The 20,818-nt window shown below is 38.0% G+C and overlaps 1 protein-coding gene across 3 annotated transcripts in view; it reads right to left on the bottom strand.

The window, feature by feature from the left end:
* Positions 1–20,818, bottom strand: part of PIK3CB (phosphatidylinositol-4,5-bisphosphate 3-kinase catalytic subunit beta) — a 204,185-nt gene that overhangs the window by 66,528 nt on the left and 116,839 nt on the right. For all 3 annotated transcript variants that reach the window (XM_082625119.1, XM_082625120.1, XM_082625121.1), the window contains one exon: positions 511–762. In XM_082625119.1, coding sequence (XP_082481245.1) covers positions 511–762 — 252 coding nt within the window. The remainder of the gene's footprint in view (positions 1–510; positions 763–20,818) is intronic.

Raw genomic sequence — 20,818 nt, forward strand, 5'->3', positions numbered from 1 at the left:
CATGACCAGAAATAACATGAAGCTAAATGACAGTCTTCATTTGTCTCATTTAGTGTGAATATTCATATATTTCACTGCTAGAAACTGATGTGTTTGATTACAGAGTTGTGTCCCAGACTCTACAAGGTGTGTTGAGTGATCTATGATCTTTCTAAAATGCATAAAATTGTGAATTCTCAAACGTATCTGGCACCTGAAACTTCAGTTAAAGGACTGTGGACCTGTAATATTTTAAATCTCTTCATTCTTTTTAAACTATTTTCTGAAAAGGATTACATTTATAATAGAACACTTACAGTATGACATATACTAAAATAAAGTTGCCAAAAGGAAAATGACAAGGACATAAAATGGAGACTTACTGTCTTTTTTAGAAATCAATTCTTAGGGACAAAAGTTATATGACATAATTTCATTTATATTATTCTATTATTTCAAAGTTTTAAAATTATTCTATTATGTTATTATTAGTCCATTATAAAAAATTTTCAGAAATTAGTATATAATTACCACTTTTCCAGATTTCCTGATGGTCTGATATTTAGAGGGATTAATAGCTTTAGTTGATTTCTTCGTTTTCACTTTATCCAAAACTGCATAAACAGCGAAACATAATCGAGCCATTCGTGGCAGGTCACAAGTATTTATATCAAATTCCAGTGGTTCATTCCAAATATGATCATTTTTCCCTGATATCTCTGAGCTTACGACGGTTTTACACAGGAGTTCAGTACCATGAAAAAGGCCAGCCCTGACATGAACCTGTAATGATGGAGACAAAAACAAATACAGAATCATGAATACTGCACCACTAAAACACCTTTATTTGGGAGAATGAAGAAACATATACTGGCAGAAGCAGACAAACTCTAGGAAAGCCTATTTGTCCACAGAACCATTAGACTATAATTCATGAGCATATAATTCACCACACTGTTAGTATAACCTATTGTTCACTTACTAAGCAGACCAGCTAAAAAATGCCAAAGGTCTCAATGGTATAAATGGGTCTAAAGAAACCAAGACCATAAATATAAAAACTACTATCATATGCTTACTTCCATTCACTTCATTTACTTGGGGCCTTGTCTTAGTTATCTGTATAGCTGGGAAGGAAGGGGTGGATAAAATGTCTCCAAGGTCTCCTTCTACTTCCAAATAATTTATGAATTGGTCAGTATAAAAGTCAACTTAAAGTTTTCTAACCATATTTATGATTATCCTACACACTACTGTCTTTCATTTTTCTCCTAAAGACTCAGGTCCAGAGTGATGCAGGACACAGGTAAAATATTCCAGAAACTTTTTTTCAGTCATTTATATGGATTTTTAAAAACAACATGACATGATTATCTCTGATTTAAAACTGAGTGGTAAAAGTAGAACTAAAAACAGTACTAAAACACAGAGACTGGGAATTCCCTGATGGTACAGTGGTTAGGACTCCATGCTTCCACTGCAGGGAGCATGGGCTCGATCCCTGGTCGGGGAAATAAGATCCCACAAGCTGCAAGGCACAGCCAAAAGAAAAAAAAAAAAAAAATGAAATACTTTAAGATCAAAGTTTTTTTAATCAATTAATTCAGATGTGACATCAGCACACAGTAGTACTCAATAAATATTTACAGATGAAATAAATGTATATGTGGAATTATTTAGGTTTATCTTTCTTTAGTTTAAAAAAGCTTATCAGAATTCCCTGGTGGCGCAGTGGCTAAGAATCCGCCTGCCAATTCAGGGGACACAGGTTAAAGCCCTGGTCCGGGAAGATCCCACATGCTGCGGAGCAACTAAGCCCATGCACCACAACTACTGAGCCTGCGCTCTAGAGCCCGTGAGCCACAACTACTGAGCCCTCGTGCCACAACTACTGAAGCCCGCGTGCCTAGAGCCCATGCTCCACAACAAGAGAAGCCACTGCAATGAGAAGCCTGCACACCGCAATGAAGAGTAGCCCCCACTTGCCGCAACTAGAGAAAGACCACATGCAGCAACAAAGACCCAACGTGGCCAAAAATAAATAAAATAAAATAAATAAATTTATTTTTTTTAAAAAGCTTATCAATAAGAATTCTGACTTGTTAAAAGAGTTACTGTCCTAATTTTGAGTAGATACCAAAAAATGTCTAGATATTAAAACATATTCTATAGTAATATAAAATTTTAAATGTTGATAATAGCTTTAATTTTTAAAATTATTACAAATATTTATAATATATTACAAGTATGAGTTTTAAACCTATAAAATAATTAAAATGATGCTGTACTGGCATAAATAAAACTATAGGTTAGTAGACTACACTCTTCATAATGTGACAAGGAAAGGACAGCTTACTTTAATAAATAGTACTCATTTATCTAACTCCTGCAAAATAAAGAGATGGATTAATGGTTAAATATTTTAAAATCACAGAAAAGCAAGTTAAAAAGAAAAATCTTTAAAAATCTATCAGAATAATCATTGAGGCTTCCCTGGTGGCGCAGTGGTTGAGAGTCCGCCTGCCGATGCAGGGGACGCAGGTTCGTGCCCCGGTCTGGGAAGATCCCACATGCTGCGGAGCGGCTGGGCCCGTGAGCCATGGCCACTGAGCCTGCGCGTCCGGAGCCTGTGCTCCACAAAAAAAAAAAAAAAAAAAAAAAAGAATAATCATTGAAGTTGGGTGATTAGTTCACGAAGTCGATTATACTATTCTATTTTTGTGTATGTTTGAATTTTCCCTTAAAAACATTTTTAAACTAAAGGAAGAAAATTGAAGGACTTCCCTTGTGGTCCAGGGGTTAAGACTCCGAGCTCCCAATGCAGGGGGCCCCGGTTCGATCCCTGGTCAGGGAATTAAATCCTGCATGCCGCAACTAAGAACCCGCAAGCTGCAACTAAAAGATCCTGGGTGCAGAAACTAAAAAGATCCCACGTGCCGCAAGGAAGATTCCCGTGTGCCACAACTAAGACCTGGTGCAGCCAAATAAATAAATAAATATTAAAACAAAAAGAAGAAGAAGAAGAAAATTGATTATTTACTCCAAATACAGGTAGATCATTATAACACTAAAGATTGAAGTATAGGAGTTACAAAGGACTACTAAAAACACTTTCAGTAAACTCTCAGGCCACCAGGAATTTTTATCTGAATACACAGCTGATTCCCCTCAACTTCACAGGAAAAGGGGTATTCTTTCTGCTCAAGGCCCCTGGTTCCCTCTTGCTCCAACTTCCCAAGTACTCAGACCTTTCTCCTTTGCTCTTCTACATTGAAAAATAATCTTCCTCCCCAGGAGGCAATGAACCTATTAAGTCTCTCCCATATCAAACTCAAACAAACAAAAAAAACAAAAACAAAAAACTTCCCTAGAACCTAACTAATCTTAATGAGAATAGCATCAACAGCTTAGACACTCTATGTCTCCTACATTCAATCCATCATGAAGCCTACACTGTATACAAGGAGGAAATCATTTGATATAATCTTAAATGAAAAATGAAATAATACTATATATACTCATTAAAAGCATATTCACATTTTGACAGTGTGCAGAGAAGAATACAAATAAAAGTAGTTTATAGTAGGATACCAAGAATATTGGTGTTCTGTCATTCTCTTAAGTGATCTTGGATTATATTTCATAATTTTATCTTTTTTCTTGGTGACTGAATGCATGGCATAGGATTTTTTTTTAAATAGATCTTTACTGGAGTATAATTGCTTCACAATATTGTGTTAGTTTCTGTTGTACAACAAAGTGAATCGGCCATATGCATACATATATCTCCATATCCCCTCCCTTTTGAGCCTCCCTCCCACCCTCTCTAGGTCATCGCAAAGCACCGTGCTGATCTCCCTGTGCTATGCTGCTGCTTCCCACTAGCTATCTATTTTACATTCGGTAGTGTATTGCATCACTATTTACAATAGCCAGGACATGGAACCAACCTAAATGTCCACTGACAGATGAACGGATAAAGAAGATGTGGCACATTATACAAGGAATATTACTCAGCCATAAAAAGAAACGAAATTGAGTTATCTGTAGTGAGGTGGATGGACCTAGAGTCTGTCATACAGAGTGAAGTAAGTCAGAAAGAAAAACAAATACCGTCTGCTAACACATATATATGGAACCAAAAAAAAAAATGGGGGCTTCCCTGGTGGCTCAGTGGTTAAGAATCCGCCTGCCAATGCAGTGGACACGGGTTCGAGCCCTGGTCCGGGAAGATCCCACATGCCGCGGAGCGGCTGGGCCCGTGAGCCATGGCTGCTGAGCCTGGGCGTCCGGAGCCTGTGCTCCACAGTGGGAGAAGCCACAACAGTGAGAGGCCCGCATACAGAAAAAAAAAAAGACGTAGACATAGAGAATGGACTTGAGGACACAGGTGGGGAGGGGGAAGCTGGGGCGAAGTGAGAGTAGCATCAACATACATACAGTATCTTTTTTTTAATTGAAATAGTTGATTTACAATGTTGTGTTAGTTTCAGGTGTACAACACAGTGATTCAGTTATATGTATATTATATATAACTGAATATATATATTATATATATTATATATATTATAATATATATAATTATTTTTCAGATTCTTTTCCCTTATAGGTTATTACAAAATATTGAGTACAGTTCCCTGTGCTATACAGTCCTTGTCGTTTATCTATTTTATATACAGTAGTGTGTATGTGTTAATCCCAGCCTCCTAATTTACACCCCCCTTTCCCCTATGGTAACCATAAGTTTGTTTCCTATGCCTGTAAGACTCTTTCTGTTTTGTAAATAAGTTCATTTGTATCTTGGACAACCTAAATGTCCATGGACAAATGAACGGATAAAGAAGGTGTGGTACATACATACACAATGGAATATTACTCAGCCATAAAGAAGAATCAAATAATGTCATTTGCAACATGGACGGACCTAGAGATTATCATACTAAGCGAAGTACGCCAGAAAGAGGAAGACAAATATGATATCACTTATATATGGAATCTATAATTTTATCTTTAAAATATTTTAAGATTAATATTCTAGAAAGTATCACATAAAATAGACGGATGCTCTAAATTTAAGATTCTAAACACCAACATAACACCAAATGCACATGATCAATCCAAAACTCACTAAATTTAATGAAGGTATGAATGAAAAGGGAAATGATTTTTTTTGGTATTACTTTTTTAAAACAACCATTCAGGTTTCTCTCCTTGTTTTTAAACCACTAGTTTCAAGATTTAGTAGCCGTAGCCTTAACCAACCTTTGTTTAAGTCCATGGCTCTATACCACCTTAAATGGTGTTTCCCTGTGTATCCTGAAATTAGGCAAAGAAGTCTGGGGGCTTTCATTTTTAGTTTGTGAAAAACACAATAAGGATAATTACAAAGAAGGATTTACATAACAATACTTTTAGGAAACCTTTGTGTCTATCTTTATGCTATTCTCAAAGTATCTGAACTATGAGAACCTGACAAGACTAGTATTTTTAACAGCCAAGACAGAATAGGAATAAGCAAAAGCATACTGAAACACAATTTCTCATTTTCATAATTACTTTATTCTGTAAAGAAAATTTTAGTTGCCTGTAAGAGCTATAAAACAATACTTTCTCCTAAGCAATTAAGAAATGGTCCCATCGTGAAATGCTCAATAAATGGCATTTAGCGTTAGTATAATTATATGAAAGGTAGGAAGAGAGAGAGCACCAAACCTGGATTTCTAAGCTTTCTCTCCCTTTCTAATATACCTCAGGAAGACAGGCAATGGATGGGAGGTCTTAATTTATCAGGAGGTTAAGAAAGGTTCCACCACTGTTGTACCAAACATTATATCAAAAGGAGTTCAACAGGCAGAAAAAAAAAAATGGAGAAACATACTATCTGTGCAGAGACAAACTCCCCTGGCATGCCTGAAGAACCAAAAAAGAGCCTAGTACAGCTAGATGCACATGAGGACCATGGCAGGTGCCTGAGTTGGAGAGGCTAGCAGCAAAGTCCGTGACACTTAAGACCACTAAACAGAATACAACTTAAACAGTTAAAGAACTACTTTGTCTTCAGGGGGTAGAGATGCTTGGGTATAAGGAAAGGTGTGAAAACAGAGGCGAGGAGAGCAGTGAGGAGGCTGTTGTTGTAATTCAGGGAGAGACAGTAAAGGCCTGGACTATGAAAAGGTCTGGAAGGCAAAGAGGAAGAAACAGATAGTAAAGAATATTAACGAAGTAGGATCAACACTATGTGATCAATTGATTATAGATGGTAGGTAAGGGGGAAGGGCAACTCTAGCTGCCTTACCAATTATAAGAGCAAAGGCAGTCTCAGGGGGAAGAGAATGAGATGGGGAAATTAAACATAAGTTGACTTTAAAAATGTGTATGTACCATGCGAAAATAGAGAATGGAACTGAGTAGATACCTGGGCTGGAAGCAAAGGCTTGAGAACCATAAGCAAAGGTAGTAGAGTTTTTTCAATTTTCTTACAAAGAAGATATTATTGTTTTCCAAGATCTGAAGAATATGAGCGAGAGGTAAACTACTAAGAGGTATTGAAGCAGAGTCCACATGCCTGAAGCAAACAATCCATCTGACCTCTGAGGACTTTGCCATCAAGATCTCCACAGTACTTCCTCTCACTCCCTTCAGCCACACAATCCACGATCACACCCTGAATTTGACTTGACCACACCCTAGCACCTCCAAGTCAATAATTCCTACATCTTACTCTCCAACTATCTCACCTTCCAACTCACTCCAACACTCCCAAAGGAACACTTCCCTGCCTTCACTAAGGCCTCCATTTCAATAATCAACACCTCCCCATTCCTCCATTAGCTTTGTTTGCCTTCACCCTCACCAAAACCCTTTGCCAGTGCCTGTCTCTCCTTTGCCATACTCATCTGAGGCCCGTGTCCTGGATAAACCTGATTACCTGCCTCTCCTCCATGCCAAATATTATTGGGCAGACCAGCACCATGACCACCCAAAGCCAAATGTAAAATTATTCTTTCATCACTACAAGAATTATTTCTTACCTTTCCTTCACTGCTGAGAACTTCCACAGAGTTACTCTCCTCTGAAAGCCCTATTTAAGCTACTTGTTTTGTCGGGTTGTCTATTACTTGAAGATGACATGTTCTGAAGGATATGTCCTATCTGTCAATCTACTCCGTTTAGAAGTTATGAAACATTAGGGCAATAAAGTACTAAACAACTATTATTTATAAGGAAAACAAGTAATGAGGAAGACCAAATTATGTACCGACTATAAAAATCAGAATCCAATACTTACCAACTACAGATAGATCATTGTTACTAAATTCTGAAGTCATGTGGGTGGGGCAGATTGAGGATAGGGTGTATGTTACATGAAGTAGAAGAGGCTTAAGGTGTATTTTCTTCCTGAAAAATGCAGGTTAATTCATAGACACCTGACACTCCACAGATCTCCATGTAAAGGTGTATGGCTGATGGGATGGGGTTGTCATCTATTCATATGTAAACCCCACGTAGGACATTCATGTCTATAAGACTACTTTAATTCCACTCTAGGCTTTGATCTTATATATATCAATAATCAATATCAGATATATATATATATATCTGAGCTTAAATGGCCACAACAAAGTCTCTGCTGCCTAATCTTTATCTAAAACCCATTTTTGAGTAAAAATACATATACGGAACTTCCAGAAAGTCATACAATACATTTATTTCTTCGGAAAGTCCAAATATTACCATTCAACTACATACTCACATGGTTGAGTATAGTACTTAGATTGAATTATACAGAATGACTTTGGTATCACACAGAATGATTTTTTCTGAATTGCACTGTCAATATTATATTTTAAGTCTACCCAGTGAAAGATATTATAAGAGACAGATATGTGAAACATTATTTTACCTACTATAATGATGTTGTCAGGGATTTTGGTGTGCACTTTATCACCCACTGTGTCTCCTTCATAAGGAACTGCTAAACATCTCTCCATTTCCAACATAAGGATGAACTACAACCATATGAATAACTAGATTATTTTTATCTCAAGAGATCCTAAATATTATAACTGATCATGTTTCCTTTGCTTTGGCTACTATGTATATTGTCAGCAGAGAGTGAAATCGGTAGTCCACATCAAGCAGTTATACAGGATCCTATTATAAAACTACCTACTGCGAATCTTGCTCTTGGCTTTTGCAACTATTAAATATCCTCGATTATTTTTTAAAAAGTCACACTTTGTATATTTTTTTGTGTATATATGAGAGACTGGGTGTGCGTGGGAGGGGCGGGGGGGGACATGCAGTGAGCTTACCTCAAACCATTTGTGAAATGAGATTAGATAAATCATAAATAAAACAAAACACACATAAAACTTTCGTATGATAGGATGGAAGATAAGCATTTCAGAATAAAAATGATATTCAATACTTACTCTCAGTGACATTAAAGACTTATGAATTTATCACCTTTTGTATACAGAATATAGAGTTTATTCAGAAAAATCACAAGTTTAAAAATAAATATTTTTCCATGTTTTTGTGATAAAAACAAGCTACTTAAAATAAATTGCTGAGCTTAAAAACGTTTGCGTCTCTTGGTTTTTGACAGTTTTTGAGAAATAAAAACAAATGAGCCCACTACGTTATAAGTACTCAATAAATGTTAATACTCAAAAACCAAAACAAAAAATGCTGGTTATAGTTCTATCAACCAACCTCTGGCAAAATTCAGATATATGGAACACAGTAAAATTATGGATCAGTTGGATACAAAGCTCAAAAAAGAACTCAAGTATAATGACCTAGGAGAGTCCTATACTAGCTGTAAACAGCAACAGCCAAGGGTGTGGTGTGGAAAAGGATATAACAATAAAGAATGAATCTAACTTGGGTGTGGTGACAATAAACAAAAATGACCCTGAACATTCTGAAGAAAACTGTTGAAATATCAATCATTCTCTAATAGTCAAAGTGTGATATATTTAAGACCAAGTCATTAGGACTATGTCTGATTGAGAAATCTCCTGGTAATTCACTAAAATGATTGAAATTCATACATGATTAAAAACAAACAAGAGAAGAAAAAATTATCTACATTTAAAATAAAGTGAAAAAATCTGTGTTTTCTGAGCTTAGAATTTCCCGTAGTAGAAGACATTAAAAAAGGTTTTTGTTTTCAGAAAAAGCAGTAAGAAAAACCATTCTCTAAATTTATATCATGTGAAATTTTGCCAAAATTGTCACATTTCCTGATGCTTTGTCTGAATCACCTTCAGGCTCTGAAAAGTTGAGAATTTTAAAGGACCATCATGTTTAATTACAGTCACATGTTTCATTGTCCAACTTCAGTAAGCTTCCAAAGACACTTTTTCACAAGTCCCAGAATACTTGGAGATGGAGAGAAGGCAGGCTTTGTTATGTAAAGGACGTTCCACTGTGCTACAGCAAGGGTGTGCCAAGCCTGCAGAGACCGCATTCCTGAACTCACCAATTAAAAATGTTGTGTTGGCCAAGATGTGAAACTTTTTCCCAACATCAACACCTAATTTCCTTCTTCTTCGATGATATGGCCCAAATCCAATACATTTACCCTTCTGATATTAGATACCCAAAAAAAGATCAGTAACATGAATAGGCTGAAATTCCCAGGGTTTCATGAAGTATATCACAATAAAAAGGCAGGTTTGTTCTGGCTTAGTGGGAGGAGTCCTGTGCTACCTTTAACTAAGGATATAAAGATGTTAGAGACAGTTACATTAAAATGTATTCATTCATTGCACAAATATTTATTGAGTGTTCTAGGTACTGAAATAAGAAAATAAAAAGATTAAGATAGTTTTTTCTTTCCGGAGGTTATATCTATTTTAACAGGTTAGGAGTGGTGAGAGCCATGTAACTACGCTTATAAGGTGTTATGATTTTTAACTAGGAAGAGTCAAGTTATGATGTTTTGTTTTTGTTTGTTTGTTTTTTGCGGTACGCGGGCTTCTCACTGTTGTGGCCTCTCCCGTTGTGGAGCACAGGCTCTGGACGCACAGGCTCAGCGGCCATGGCTCACGGGCCCAGGCGCTCCGCGACATGTGGGATCTTCCCGGACCGGGGCACGAACCCGTGTCCCCTGCATCGGCAGGTGGACTCTCAACCACTGCGCCACCAGGGAAGCCCTCAAGTTATGAGTTTTGATACGGAGTATATCTGAGCTTGGAATTCTCTGGGTTTATCATGCTTAGGGTTCATTGGGCTTCTTAAACATGTCATATTTATGTCTTTTGCCAACTTTGGAAAGCTCCCAGTGATGATTTTTAGCTTAGTTTTTCTCAGCTTCATTCCTTCCCTTTTCCTTTTGAGATGCAGATTACACACGTGTTAGACCTTCTGATATTGTCATATAGGTATCTGAGACTCTGTGAAGTTTTTTCTCCTCCAACCATTTTTCTCTCTGTTCAAACTAGAAAATTTTATTGATTAATCTTCAAGTTCACTACTCTTTCCTTTCACACTACTTCTATTATTGAGTCCATTGAGGGTTTTTTTTCCCCAGTTTTTTAATTAGCTGGCCCTCCTTATCCACAGGTTCTGCAACCACAGATTAAACCAGCCACTGATCAAAAATATTTGGGAAAAAAACTTCCAGAAAGTGATAAAAAGAAAAACTTGAATTTGCTGCACTCCAGTAACTATTTATGTAGCATTTACATTGTATTCGGTATTATAAGTAATCTACAGATGATTTAAAGTACAGGATGTGGGGCTTCCCTGGTGGCTCAGTGGTTGGGAATCCACCTGCCAATGCAGGGGACATGGGTTCCAGCCCTGGCCTGGGAGGATCCCATATGCTGCAGAGCAACTGAGCCTGTGCGCCACAACTATTGAGCCTGCACTCTAGAGCCCATGTGCCACAACTACTGAAGCCCGCACACCTAGAGCCCACGAACCACAACTACTGAGCCCGTGTGCCACAACTACTGAAGTCCGCACACCTAGAGCCCGTGCTCCGCAATGAGAAGCCACCTCAATGAGAAGCACACGCACCGCAATGAAGAGTAGCCCCTGCTTGCCACAACTAGAGAAAGCCCACGTGCAGCCATGAAGACCCAATGCAGCCGAAAATAAAATAAGTTTATTAATTTTAAAAATAATAATAATAAAGTACAGGATGTGCATAGGTTGTATAAGAATACTATGCCATTTAATATAAGGAACTTACTTGAAATTCTGTGGCTTTTGGTGTCCTCTGGGGGTCCTGGAACCAAACCCCTGCAGATACTGATGGACAACTGTATATCTTGGCTGAGACTTTCTATTTGTCCATTCCTTTTCATTGTTTGTGTTTTGCCCTTAGTTATTAGGGCATTTTTATAATAACTACTTTAACAGCTTTGTGAATAATTCCAACATCTATGTCATCTCAGCACTGATGCCTGTTGATTCTCATGGTCCATACAACTTGAGATTTTCCTGGTTTTTTATATGCCAATTAATTTTGAAATATATCCTACACATTTTGACTATTATGTTATAAGACACTCGGTTTTGTTTATATTCTACAGAGAATGTTGATGTTTGTTTTAGGAGACAATGGTTAGGTTCAGGCTGCAAGTTCCAACAAACCTTCTGTGAGTTGTGGTTCCAATACCAGTTCAGTTTTCAAATCCTTTGCAGGGCTATCTGGATCTGTCCTGCATGTGCACCATACAGTGACTAGTCTGAGACTTGGGTGGTGGTTCAGGCCACAGTTCAGTTTCTCAAAGTATATAGGCAGTTATGACTCTGATCCATATATGTACAGCTCAGGAATAAACCTAGAAGTTTCCTGAGCTCGTCCTACTCTGAAATCATCCAAGTATTTTTTGGTTGCCTGGGGCTCCCCTCTTCTTGTCACCTAGCCAGAAAACTGAGGCATTATTCCACCACATTTCCTACAACTACGCCAAAAAGAGAAGGACAGAAAGGGAAAGGTGGGAGGCCAATCAGTATGTGTCCCATTCTCTTAGGGCTTCAACTCCTCTAGTCAGAGGAAGGCTCGACTCTGCACTTTAGGCCTGTCCCCAACGCTGTTGCTCCTGCCACTGCCACTCTGCCACTGCTGCCACGGGACTTCTTGGGAGACATGGGCAAGTAAGAACAGAGAAAAGAACAGAAAACAAAAAAGAGAGGGAGAAGATGGGGAGATCCCCACTCTCTCTGAGAAGTAGAAGAACCCATTCCAACTAGTGCTATAATTAGAGGGCTTTCTGAGTTCTCTCTATCTGCACTAATACCATCTTCTAGATTTTGAGCAGCACTGATATAAGGCTTCTGCTGAATATTAAGATGCAGACCTGAAAAGGGAAATGCCACGAGGCGGGGAAGAGATCAACCAGGAAGCTGTATACTACAGAATTCTAAGCGCTTTAACAGTGAAAGACATTCAAATGCCAGCCAGGCAGAGTAGTGAATCTTCACTGAACACCTAGGATTTCATTACAGACTCCAGAGAATCATTTGCCCAGTAAGATCTCTGGGACTGCCATTACAATGGATTTCACTACCATGATTACGTTTTACTATATGACATAGGTTACTTTAAGTAAGAGAGGGATTTCCCTGGCGGTCCAGAGGTTAAGACTCTGTGCTTCCACTGCAGGGAGCGCCAGTTTGATCCCCGGTCTGGGAACTAAGTTCCCACATGCTGAGTGCCATGGCCAAAACAAAACAAAATAAAACAAAGGAAGGGAGATTATCCTTCAAGGGCCTGACCCACTGGTGAGCCCTTAAAAGGGACCAGGATCTTCTGGCAAGAGATTCAAAGCAAGAAAAGGATTTAATGCTTAAGAAATTCTCTGTTTCTAGAGTTGAAAATAGAGAGAGCCACACAGCTAGGACCTGAAAGGTGCTTCTAGTAACTGAGAGCAATCCCTAGCCAAAAGCCATCAAGCAAAGAAAACCTCAGGCCTACAACTGCAAGGAACTGAATGTGGCCAATAACTTGAATCATCCTGGAAGCAGATTCTTCCCTAGAGCTTCGGGAAGGAATGTAGCCCAACTAACACCTGGATTTCAACCCTGTAAGACCATAAGCAGAAAACCCAGCCAACCCATGCTCAGACTTCTGAACAACAGAAATATGAGCTGATAGATAGGTGTTGTTTTAAGCTGCTAGGTTTGTGGTAATTTGTTACACAGCAACATAAAACTAATTTGAGGGGTTATTATGAACTTAATGACAATAAATTTATCAACTTAAAACAAATTCTTCAAAAGACAAAAATTATCAAAGCTGACACAAAAGAAACAGAAAATATGACTATCTATATATCTATTAAAGAAATTAAATTTCTAATTAAAAACCTTCCCATAAAAAAACTCCAGGCTCAGGTGGCTTGGAGTAAATCCTACCAAATATTTAAGGAAGAAATAATACTAATCCTACATAAACTTGTTCAGAAAATTGAGGAGGGGAAGTTTTCTCAACTCAATTTATAAGGTCAACATTTTCCTGATTCCAAAACCAGAGGAAGACATTACACAAAAAGAAAAGTGCAGACCAATATTCCCCGCGAACACAGACATAAAAATTCATAAAATATTAATAAATCAAATCCAGCAATATATAAAAGGGCTACTACATCTTCAATGTGTAGTACATATTTCAGAAATGCAAGGTTGGTTTTAACTTTTGAAAATCAATCAAATTAACTGACCAAAATATAAAAACTACACAATCACCTCAATAAATACAGAAAATGCAGTGGACAAAGTGCAACTTTTTCTATCCCTTTCAGGATAAAATCTCTTGGCTAAGTAGAAACAGAAGAGAATTTCTTGAATAAAGGACAAGTACGAAAAACCTACAGGTAATAGTATACTTAAAGTTGGAAGACTAACTGCTTTTCTTTAAGAACAAAACAAAAATGTCTACTGTGATGGTTAATTTCGTTTGCCCGTTTGACCGGGCCTTGGGGCATCCAGATATTCTGGGTGTTTCTGTGAGAGTGGTTTTTTTTTTCCCCCGATAAGATTGACATTTAAATGGTAGACTGACAGAACGCAGATTACCCTCCTTAGAGTAGGTGGTGGTAATCCAACCAGTGGAAGAAATGAGTAGAACAAAAACACTGGTCCTACTTAGAGTAAGAAAGAACTTTTGCCTGACTATCTAACATCAGCTCTTCCTGGGTCTTGAGCATACAGAACTTCAACAGTAACTTCATGATAGGTGCCTCCAGGTTCTCAGGCCTTCAGACACAGACTAGAACTAAACAATCAGCTCTTCTGGATTTCCAGTTTGCCAACTAATTATGTGAGCCAATTCCTTACATAAATCTGTGTGCGTGCGTGTGTGTGTGTGTGTGTGTGTGTGTATGTGTTTTATTATTTTTTGCCCCCTTTGGAGAATCCTGACTAATACATCTACTCTCAGCAGTTCTACTCAACATTATACTGGAAGTCCTAACCAGTACATTAAGAAAAGGAAAACGTTTGGAAAGAAAGAAAGAAAGTTCCCTGCTCCGCATCTACCCCTCGCCTTTTTTTCCCCCCAGATATCTCTTCAACATTATAATGGAACTCCTAACCTGTGAAGCAATTAAAAAGAATGAGGTGTACCTACAAGAAAGTCATGCCATAATTGCATTAATTTACTTAAATTCAACTATGTAACCCCACTGGAAAGAGGAAAAGGTAGAAGAGGGGGAACTAGAGAATTAGCTGGAGTTGGGGGGAGGGTACTTTAAATTAAGCCCATTATTCCTATGAATATATGACCACAAACTATAGAATCAATCCAACCTGAAATAGCTGATGGAAGTTGTTAAAACCTATGGAAATAAAATGTCCTCACAAATAATCTGTCAATGACAAAAATAAAGCATAATGCTCCAGAAAAATAAAGCATGTAGTGAATGCTTATTTGGTCTCCTTCAGGAAGAAACTAAGTAACAACAAAAGGCTGTAGAGAAATAATAACTACAAAAGCATTAAATAAGTAATAAATACAATAACCTAAAAAATGGGAAGAACAAGTAGGAATTCCAATTTTTAGACTGTAAATTATACACGTATACATACAAACTACTAAGCAAAATCATACATATATGTTAAAAAAAACACTCCATATGACTTGAGGGTATATTTGCCTGTACGTGATTTCTGCCTTTAGAAATCAGGGAGGGAGGAACCAAGATGGCAGAGTAGAAGGATGTGCTCTCACTCCCTCTTGCGAGAACATCAGAATCACAACTAGCTGCTGGACAAAGATTGACAGGAAGACACTGGAACTCACCAAAAAAGATACCCCACATCAAAAAACAAAGGGGAAGCCACAGTGAGATGGTAAGAGGGGCACAATCACAGTAGAATCAAATCCCATAACTGCTGGGTGGGTGACTCACAGACTGGAGAACACTTATACCACAGAAGTCCACCCACTGGAGTGAAGGTTCTCAGCCCCACATCAGGCTTCCCAACCTGGGGGTGTGGCAATGGGAGGAGGAATTCCTAGAGAATCAGACTTTGAAGCCTAGTGGGAATTGATGGCAGGACTTTGACAGGACTGGGGGAGAGACTCCACTCTTGGAGGACACACACAAAGTACTGTGCACATCAGGACCCAGGGGAAGGAGCAGTGACCCCAGGGGAGACTGAACCAGACCTACCTGCTAGTGTTGGAGGGTCTCCTGCAGAGGCAGGCAGTGGCTGTGGCTCACCGTGGGGACAAGGACACTGGCAGCAGAAGTTCTGGGAAGTACTCCTTGGCATGAACCCTCCCAGAGTCTGTCATTAGCCCCTCCAAAGAGCCCAGGTAGGCTCCAGTGTTGGGCTGCCACAGGCCAAACAATGAACAGTGAGGGAACCCAGCCCCACCCATCAACAGTCAAGTGGATTAAAGTTTTACTGAGCTGTCCCACCAGAGCAACAATCAGCTCTACCCACCACCAGTCCCTACCATCAAGTCTCTTAGATAGCCTCATCCACCAGAGGGCAGACAGCAAAGCAGAAGCAAGAAGAACTAAATCCTGCAGCCTGTGGAACAAAAACTACATTCACAGAAAGAGAGACAAGATGAAAAGGCAGAGGGCTATGTACCAGATGAAGGAACAAGATAAAACCCCAGAAAAACAACTAAATGAAGTGGAGATAAGCAACCTTCCAGAAAAAGAATTCAGAATAATGATAGTGAAGATGACCCAGGGCCTCGGAAGAACAACGGAGGCAAAGAGCAAAGATCCAGAAGATGCAAGAAATGTTTAACGAAGACCTAGAAGAATTAAAGAACAAACAAACAGAGATGAACAATACAATAACTGAAATGAAAACTACACTACAAGGAATCAATAGCAGAATAACTGAGGCAGAAGAACGGATAAGTGACCTGGAAGACAGAATGGTGGAATTCACTGCTGTGGAACAGAATAAAGAAAAAAGAATGGAAGAAATGAAGACAGCCTAGGGGACCTCTGGGACAACATTAAACGCAACAACATTTGCATTATAGGGGTTCCAGAAGGAGAAGAGAGAGAGAAAAAGGACCAGAGAATATATCTGAAGAGATTATAGCCGAAAACTTCCCTAAAATGGGAAAGGAAACAGCCACCCAAGTCCAGGAAGCGCAGAGAGTCCCATACAGGATAAACCCAAGGAGAAACATGCCGAGACACACAGTAATCAAATTGGCAAAAATTAAAGACAAAGAAAAATTATTGAAAGCAGCAAGGGAAAAACGAAAAATAGCATACAAGGTAACTCCCATAAGGTTAACAGCTGATTTCTCAGCAGAAACTCTACAAGCCAGAAGGGAGTGGCATGATATACTTAAAGTGATGACTGAGAAGAACCTACAACCAAGATTATTCTACCCCACAAGGATCTCATTCAGATTCGATGGAGAAATCAAAAGCTTTACAGACAGGCAAAAGCTAAGAGAATTCAGCACCACCAAACCAGCTCTACAACAAACAACTGCTAAAGGAACTTCTTTAAGTGGGAAACACAAAAGAAGAAAAGGATTCACAAAAACAAGCCCAAAACGATTAAGAAAATGGTCATAGGAACATACATATTGATAATTACCTTAAATGTGAATGGATTAAATGCTCCAACCAAAAGTCACAGGCTTGCTGAATGGATACAAAAACAAGACCCATATATATGCTGTCTACAAGAGACCCACTTCAGACCTAGGAACACATACAGAATGAAAGTGAGGGGATGGAAAAAGATATTCCAAGCAAATGGAAATCAAAATTAAGCTGGAGTAGCAATACTCATATCAGATTAAACAGACTTTAAAATAAAGAATGTTATAAGAGACAAGGAAGGACACTACATAATGATCAAGGAATCAATCCAAGAAGAAGATATAACAATTATAAATATATATGCACCCAACATAGGAGCACCTCAACACATAAGGCAACTGCTAACAGGTATAAAAGCGGAAATCGACAGTGACACAATAATAGTGGGGGACTTTAACAGCTCACTTACACCAATGGACAGATCACACAAAATGAAAATAAATAATGAAATTGAAGCTTTAAATGACACAATAGACCAGACAGATTTAATTGATATTTATAGGACATTCCATCCAAACAGCAGGTTACACTTTCTTCTCAAGTGTGCACGGAACATTCTCCAGGATACATCTTGGATCACAAATCAAGCCTCAGTAAATTTAAGAAAACTGAAATCATATCAAGCATCTTTTCTGACCACAATGCTATGAGATTAGAAATGAATTACAGGGGGAAAAAATGAAAAAAACACAAGCACATGAAGGCTAAACAATACATTACTAAATAACCAAGAGATCACTGAAGAAGTCAAAGAGGACATCAAAAAATACCTAGAGACAAATGACAATGAAAACACAACAATCCAAAACATATAGGATGCAGCAAAAGCAGTTCTAAATGGGAAGTTTATAGCTATACAAGCCTACCTCAAGAAACAAGAAAAATCTCAACTAAACAATCTAAACTTACACCTAAAGGAACTAAAGAAAGAAGAACAAACAAAACCCAAAATTACCAGAAGGAAAGAAATCATAAAGATCAAAGCAGAAATAAATGAAATAGAAACAAAGAAAACAATAGCAAAGATCAATAAAACTAAAAGCTGGTTCTTTGAGAACATAAAATTGATAAACCATTAGCCAGACTCATCAAGAAAAAGAGGAAGAGGACTCAAATCAATACAATTAGAAATGAAAAAGGAGAAGTTACAACACACAACGCAGAAATACAAAGCATCCTGAGAGACTACTACAAGCAACTCTGTGCCAATAAAATGGACAACCTGGAAGAAATGGACTAATTCTTAGAAAGGTATAACCTTCCAAGACTGAACCAGGCAGAAATAGAAAATATGAACAGACCAATCACAAGTAATGAAATTGAAACTGTGATTAAAAATCTTCCAATAAACAAAAGTCCAGGACCAGATGGCTTCACAGGTGAATTCTATCAAACATTTAGAGAAGAGCTAACACCCGTCCTTCCCAAACTCTTCCAAAAAACTGCAGAGGAAGGAACACTCCCAAACTCATTCTATGAGGCCACCATCACCCTGATACCAAAACCAGACAAAGATACTACAAAAAAAGAAAATTACAGACCAATATCACTGATGAATATAGATGCAAAAATCCTCAACAAAATACTAGCAAACAGAATCCAACAACACATTAAAAGGATCATACACCATGATCAAGTGGGATTTATCCCAGGGATGCAAGGATTCTTCAATATACGCAAATCAATCAATGTGATACACCATATTAATAAACTGAAGAATCAAAACCATATGATCGTCTCAGAAAAAGATGCAGAAAAAGCTTTTGACAAAATTCAACTCCCATTTATGATAAAAACTCTCCAGAGAGTGGGCATAGAGGGAACCTACCTCAACATAATAAAGGCCCTATACGACAAACCCAGAGCAAACTTCATTCTTAATGGTGAAAAACTGAAAGCATTTCCTCTAAAACCAGGAAAAAGACAAGGATGTCCACTCTCACCACTAATATTCAACATAATTTTGGAAGTCCTAGCCATGGCAATCAGAGAAGAAAAAGAAATAAAAGGAATACAAATTGGAAAAGAAGAAGTAAAACTGTCACTGCTTGCAGATGACATGATACTATACATAGAGAATCCTAATGATGCCACCAGAAAACTACTAGAGCTAATCAATGAATTTGGTAAAGTTGCAGGATACAAAATTAATGCACAGAAATCTCTTTCATTCCTATACACTAATGATGAAAAATCTGAAAGAGAAATTATGGAAACACTCCCATTTACCACTGCAACAAAAAGAATAAAATACCTAGGAATAAACCTACCTAGGGAAACAAAAGACCTGTATGCTGAAAGCTATAAGACACTAATGAAAGAAATTAAAGATGATACCAACAGATGGAGAGAGATACCATGTTCTTGGATTGGAAGAATCAATATTGTGAAATGACTATACTACCCATAGCAATCTACAGATTCAATGCAATCCCTATCAAATCACCAGTGGTATTTTTTATGGAACTAGAACAAATCAACTTAAAATTTGTATGGAGACACAAAAGACCCCGAATAGCCAAAGCAGTTTTGAGGGAAAAAAACGGAGCTGGAGGAATCAGACTCCCTGACTTCAGACTATACTGCAAAGCTACAGTAATCAAGAAAATATGGTACTGGCACAAAAACAGAAACATAGATCAATGGAACAAGATAGAAAACCCAGAGATAAACCCACGCACCTATGGCCAAGTAATCCATGACAAAGGAGGCAAGGATATACAATGGAGAAAAGACAGTCTCTTCAATAAGTGGTGCTGGGAAAACTGGAGACCTACATGTAAAAGAATGAAATTAGAACACTCCCTAACACCATACACAAAAATAAACTCAAAATGGATTTGAGACCTAAATGTAAGACCAGACACTATAAAACTCTTAGAGGAAAACATAGAAAGAACACTCTTTGACATAAATCACAGCAAGATCTTTTTTGATCCACCTACTAGAGTAATGGAAATAAAAACAGAAATAAACAAATGGGTCCCAATGAAACTTCAAAGCTTTTGCACAGGAAAGGAAACCGTAAACAGACGAAAAGACAACCCTCAGAATGGGAGAAAATATTCGCAAACGAATCAACGGACAAAGGATTAATCTGCAAAATATATAAACAGCTCATGCAGCTTAGTATTAAAGAAACAAACAACCCAATCCAAAAATGGGCAGAAGACCTAAATAGACATTTCTCCACCGAAGACATACAGATGGCCAAGAAGCACATGAAAAGCTGCTCAACATCACTAATTATTAGAGAAAGCATATCAAAACTACAATGAGGTATCACCTCACACCAGTCAGAACAGGCATCATCAGAAAATCTACAAACAAGAAATGCTGGAGAGGGTGTAGAGAAAAGGGAACCCTCTTGCACTGTTGGTGGGAATGTAAATTGATACAGCCACTATGGAGAACAATATGGAGGTTCCTTAAACAACTAAAAGTAGAATCACCATATGACCCAGCAATCCCACTACTGGGCATATACCCAGAGAAAACCATAATTCAAAAAGACACATGCACACCAGTGTTCACTGCAGCACTATTTACAATAGCCAGGTCATGGAAGCAACCCAAATGCTCATCAATAGACGAATGGATAAAGAAGATGAGGTACATATATACAATGGAATATTTCTCAGCCATAAAAAGGAATGAAATTGAGTCATTTGTTGAGACATTGATGGATCTAGAGACTGTCACACAGAGTAAAGTAAGTCAGAAAGAGAAAAACAAATATCGTATATTAACGCATGTACGTGGAACCTAGAAAAATGGTA

The sequence above is a fragment of the Mesoplodon mirus genome, assembly GCF_964341445.2.
Source record: "Mesoplodon mirus genome assembly, chromosome: 6".
Classification (NCBI taxonomy): domain Eukaryota; kingdom Metazoa; phylum Chordata; class Mammalia; order Artiodactyla; family Ziphiidae; genus Mesoplodon; species Mesoplodon mirus.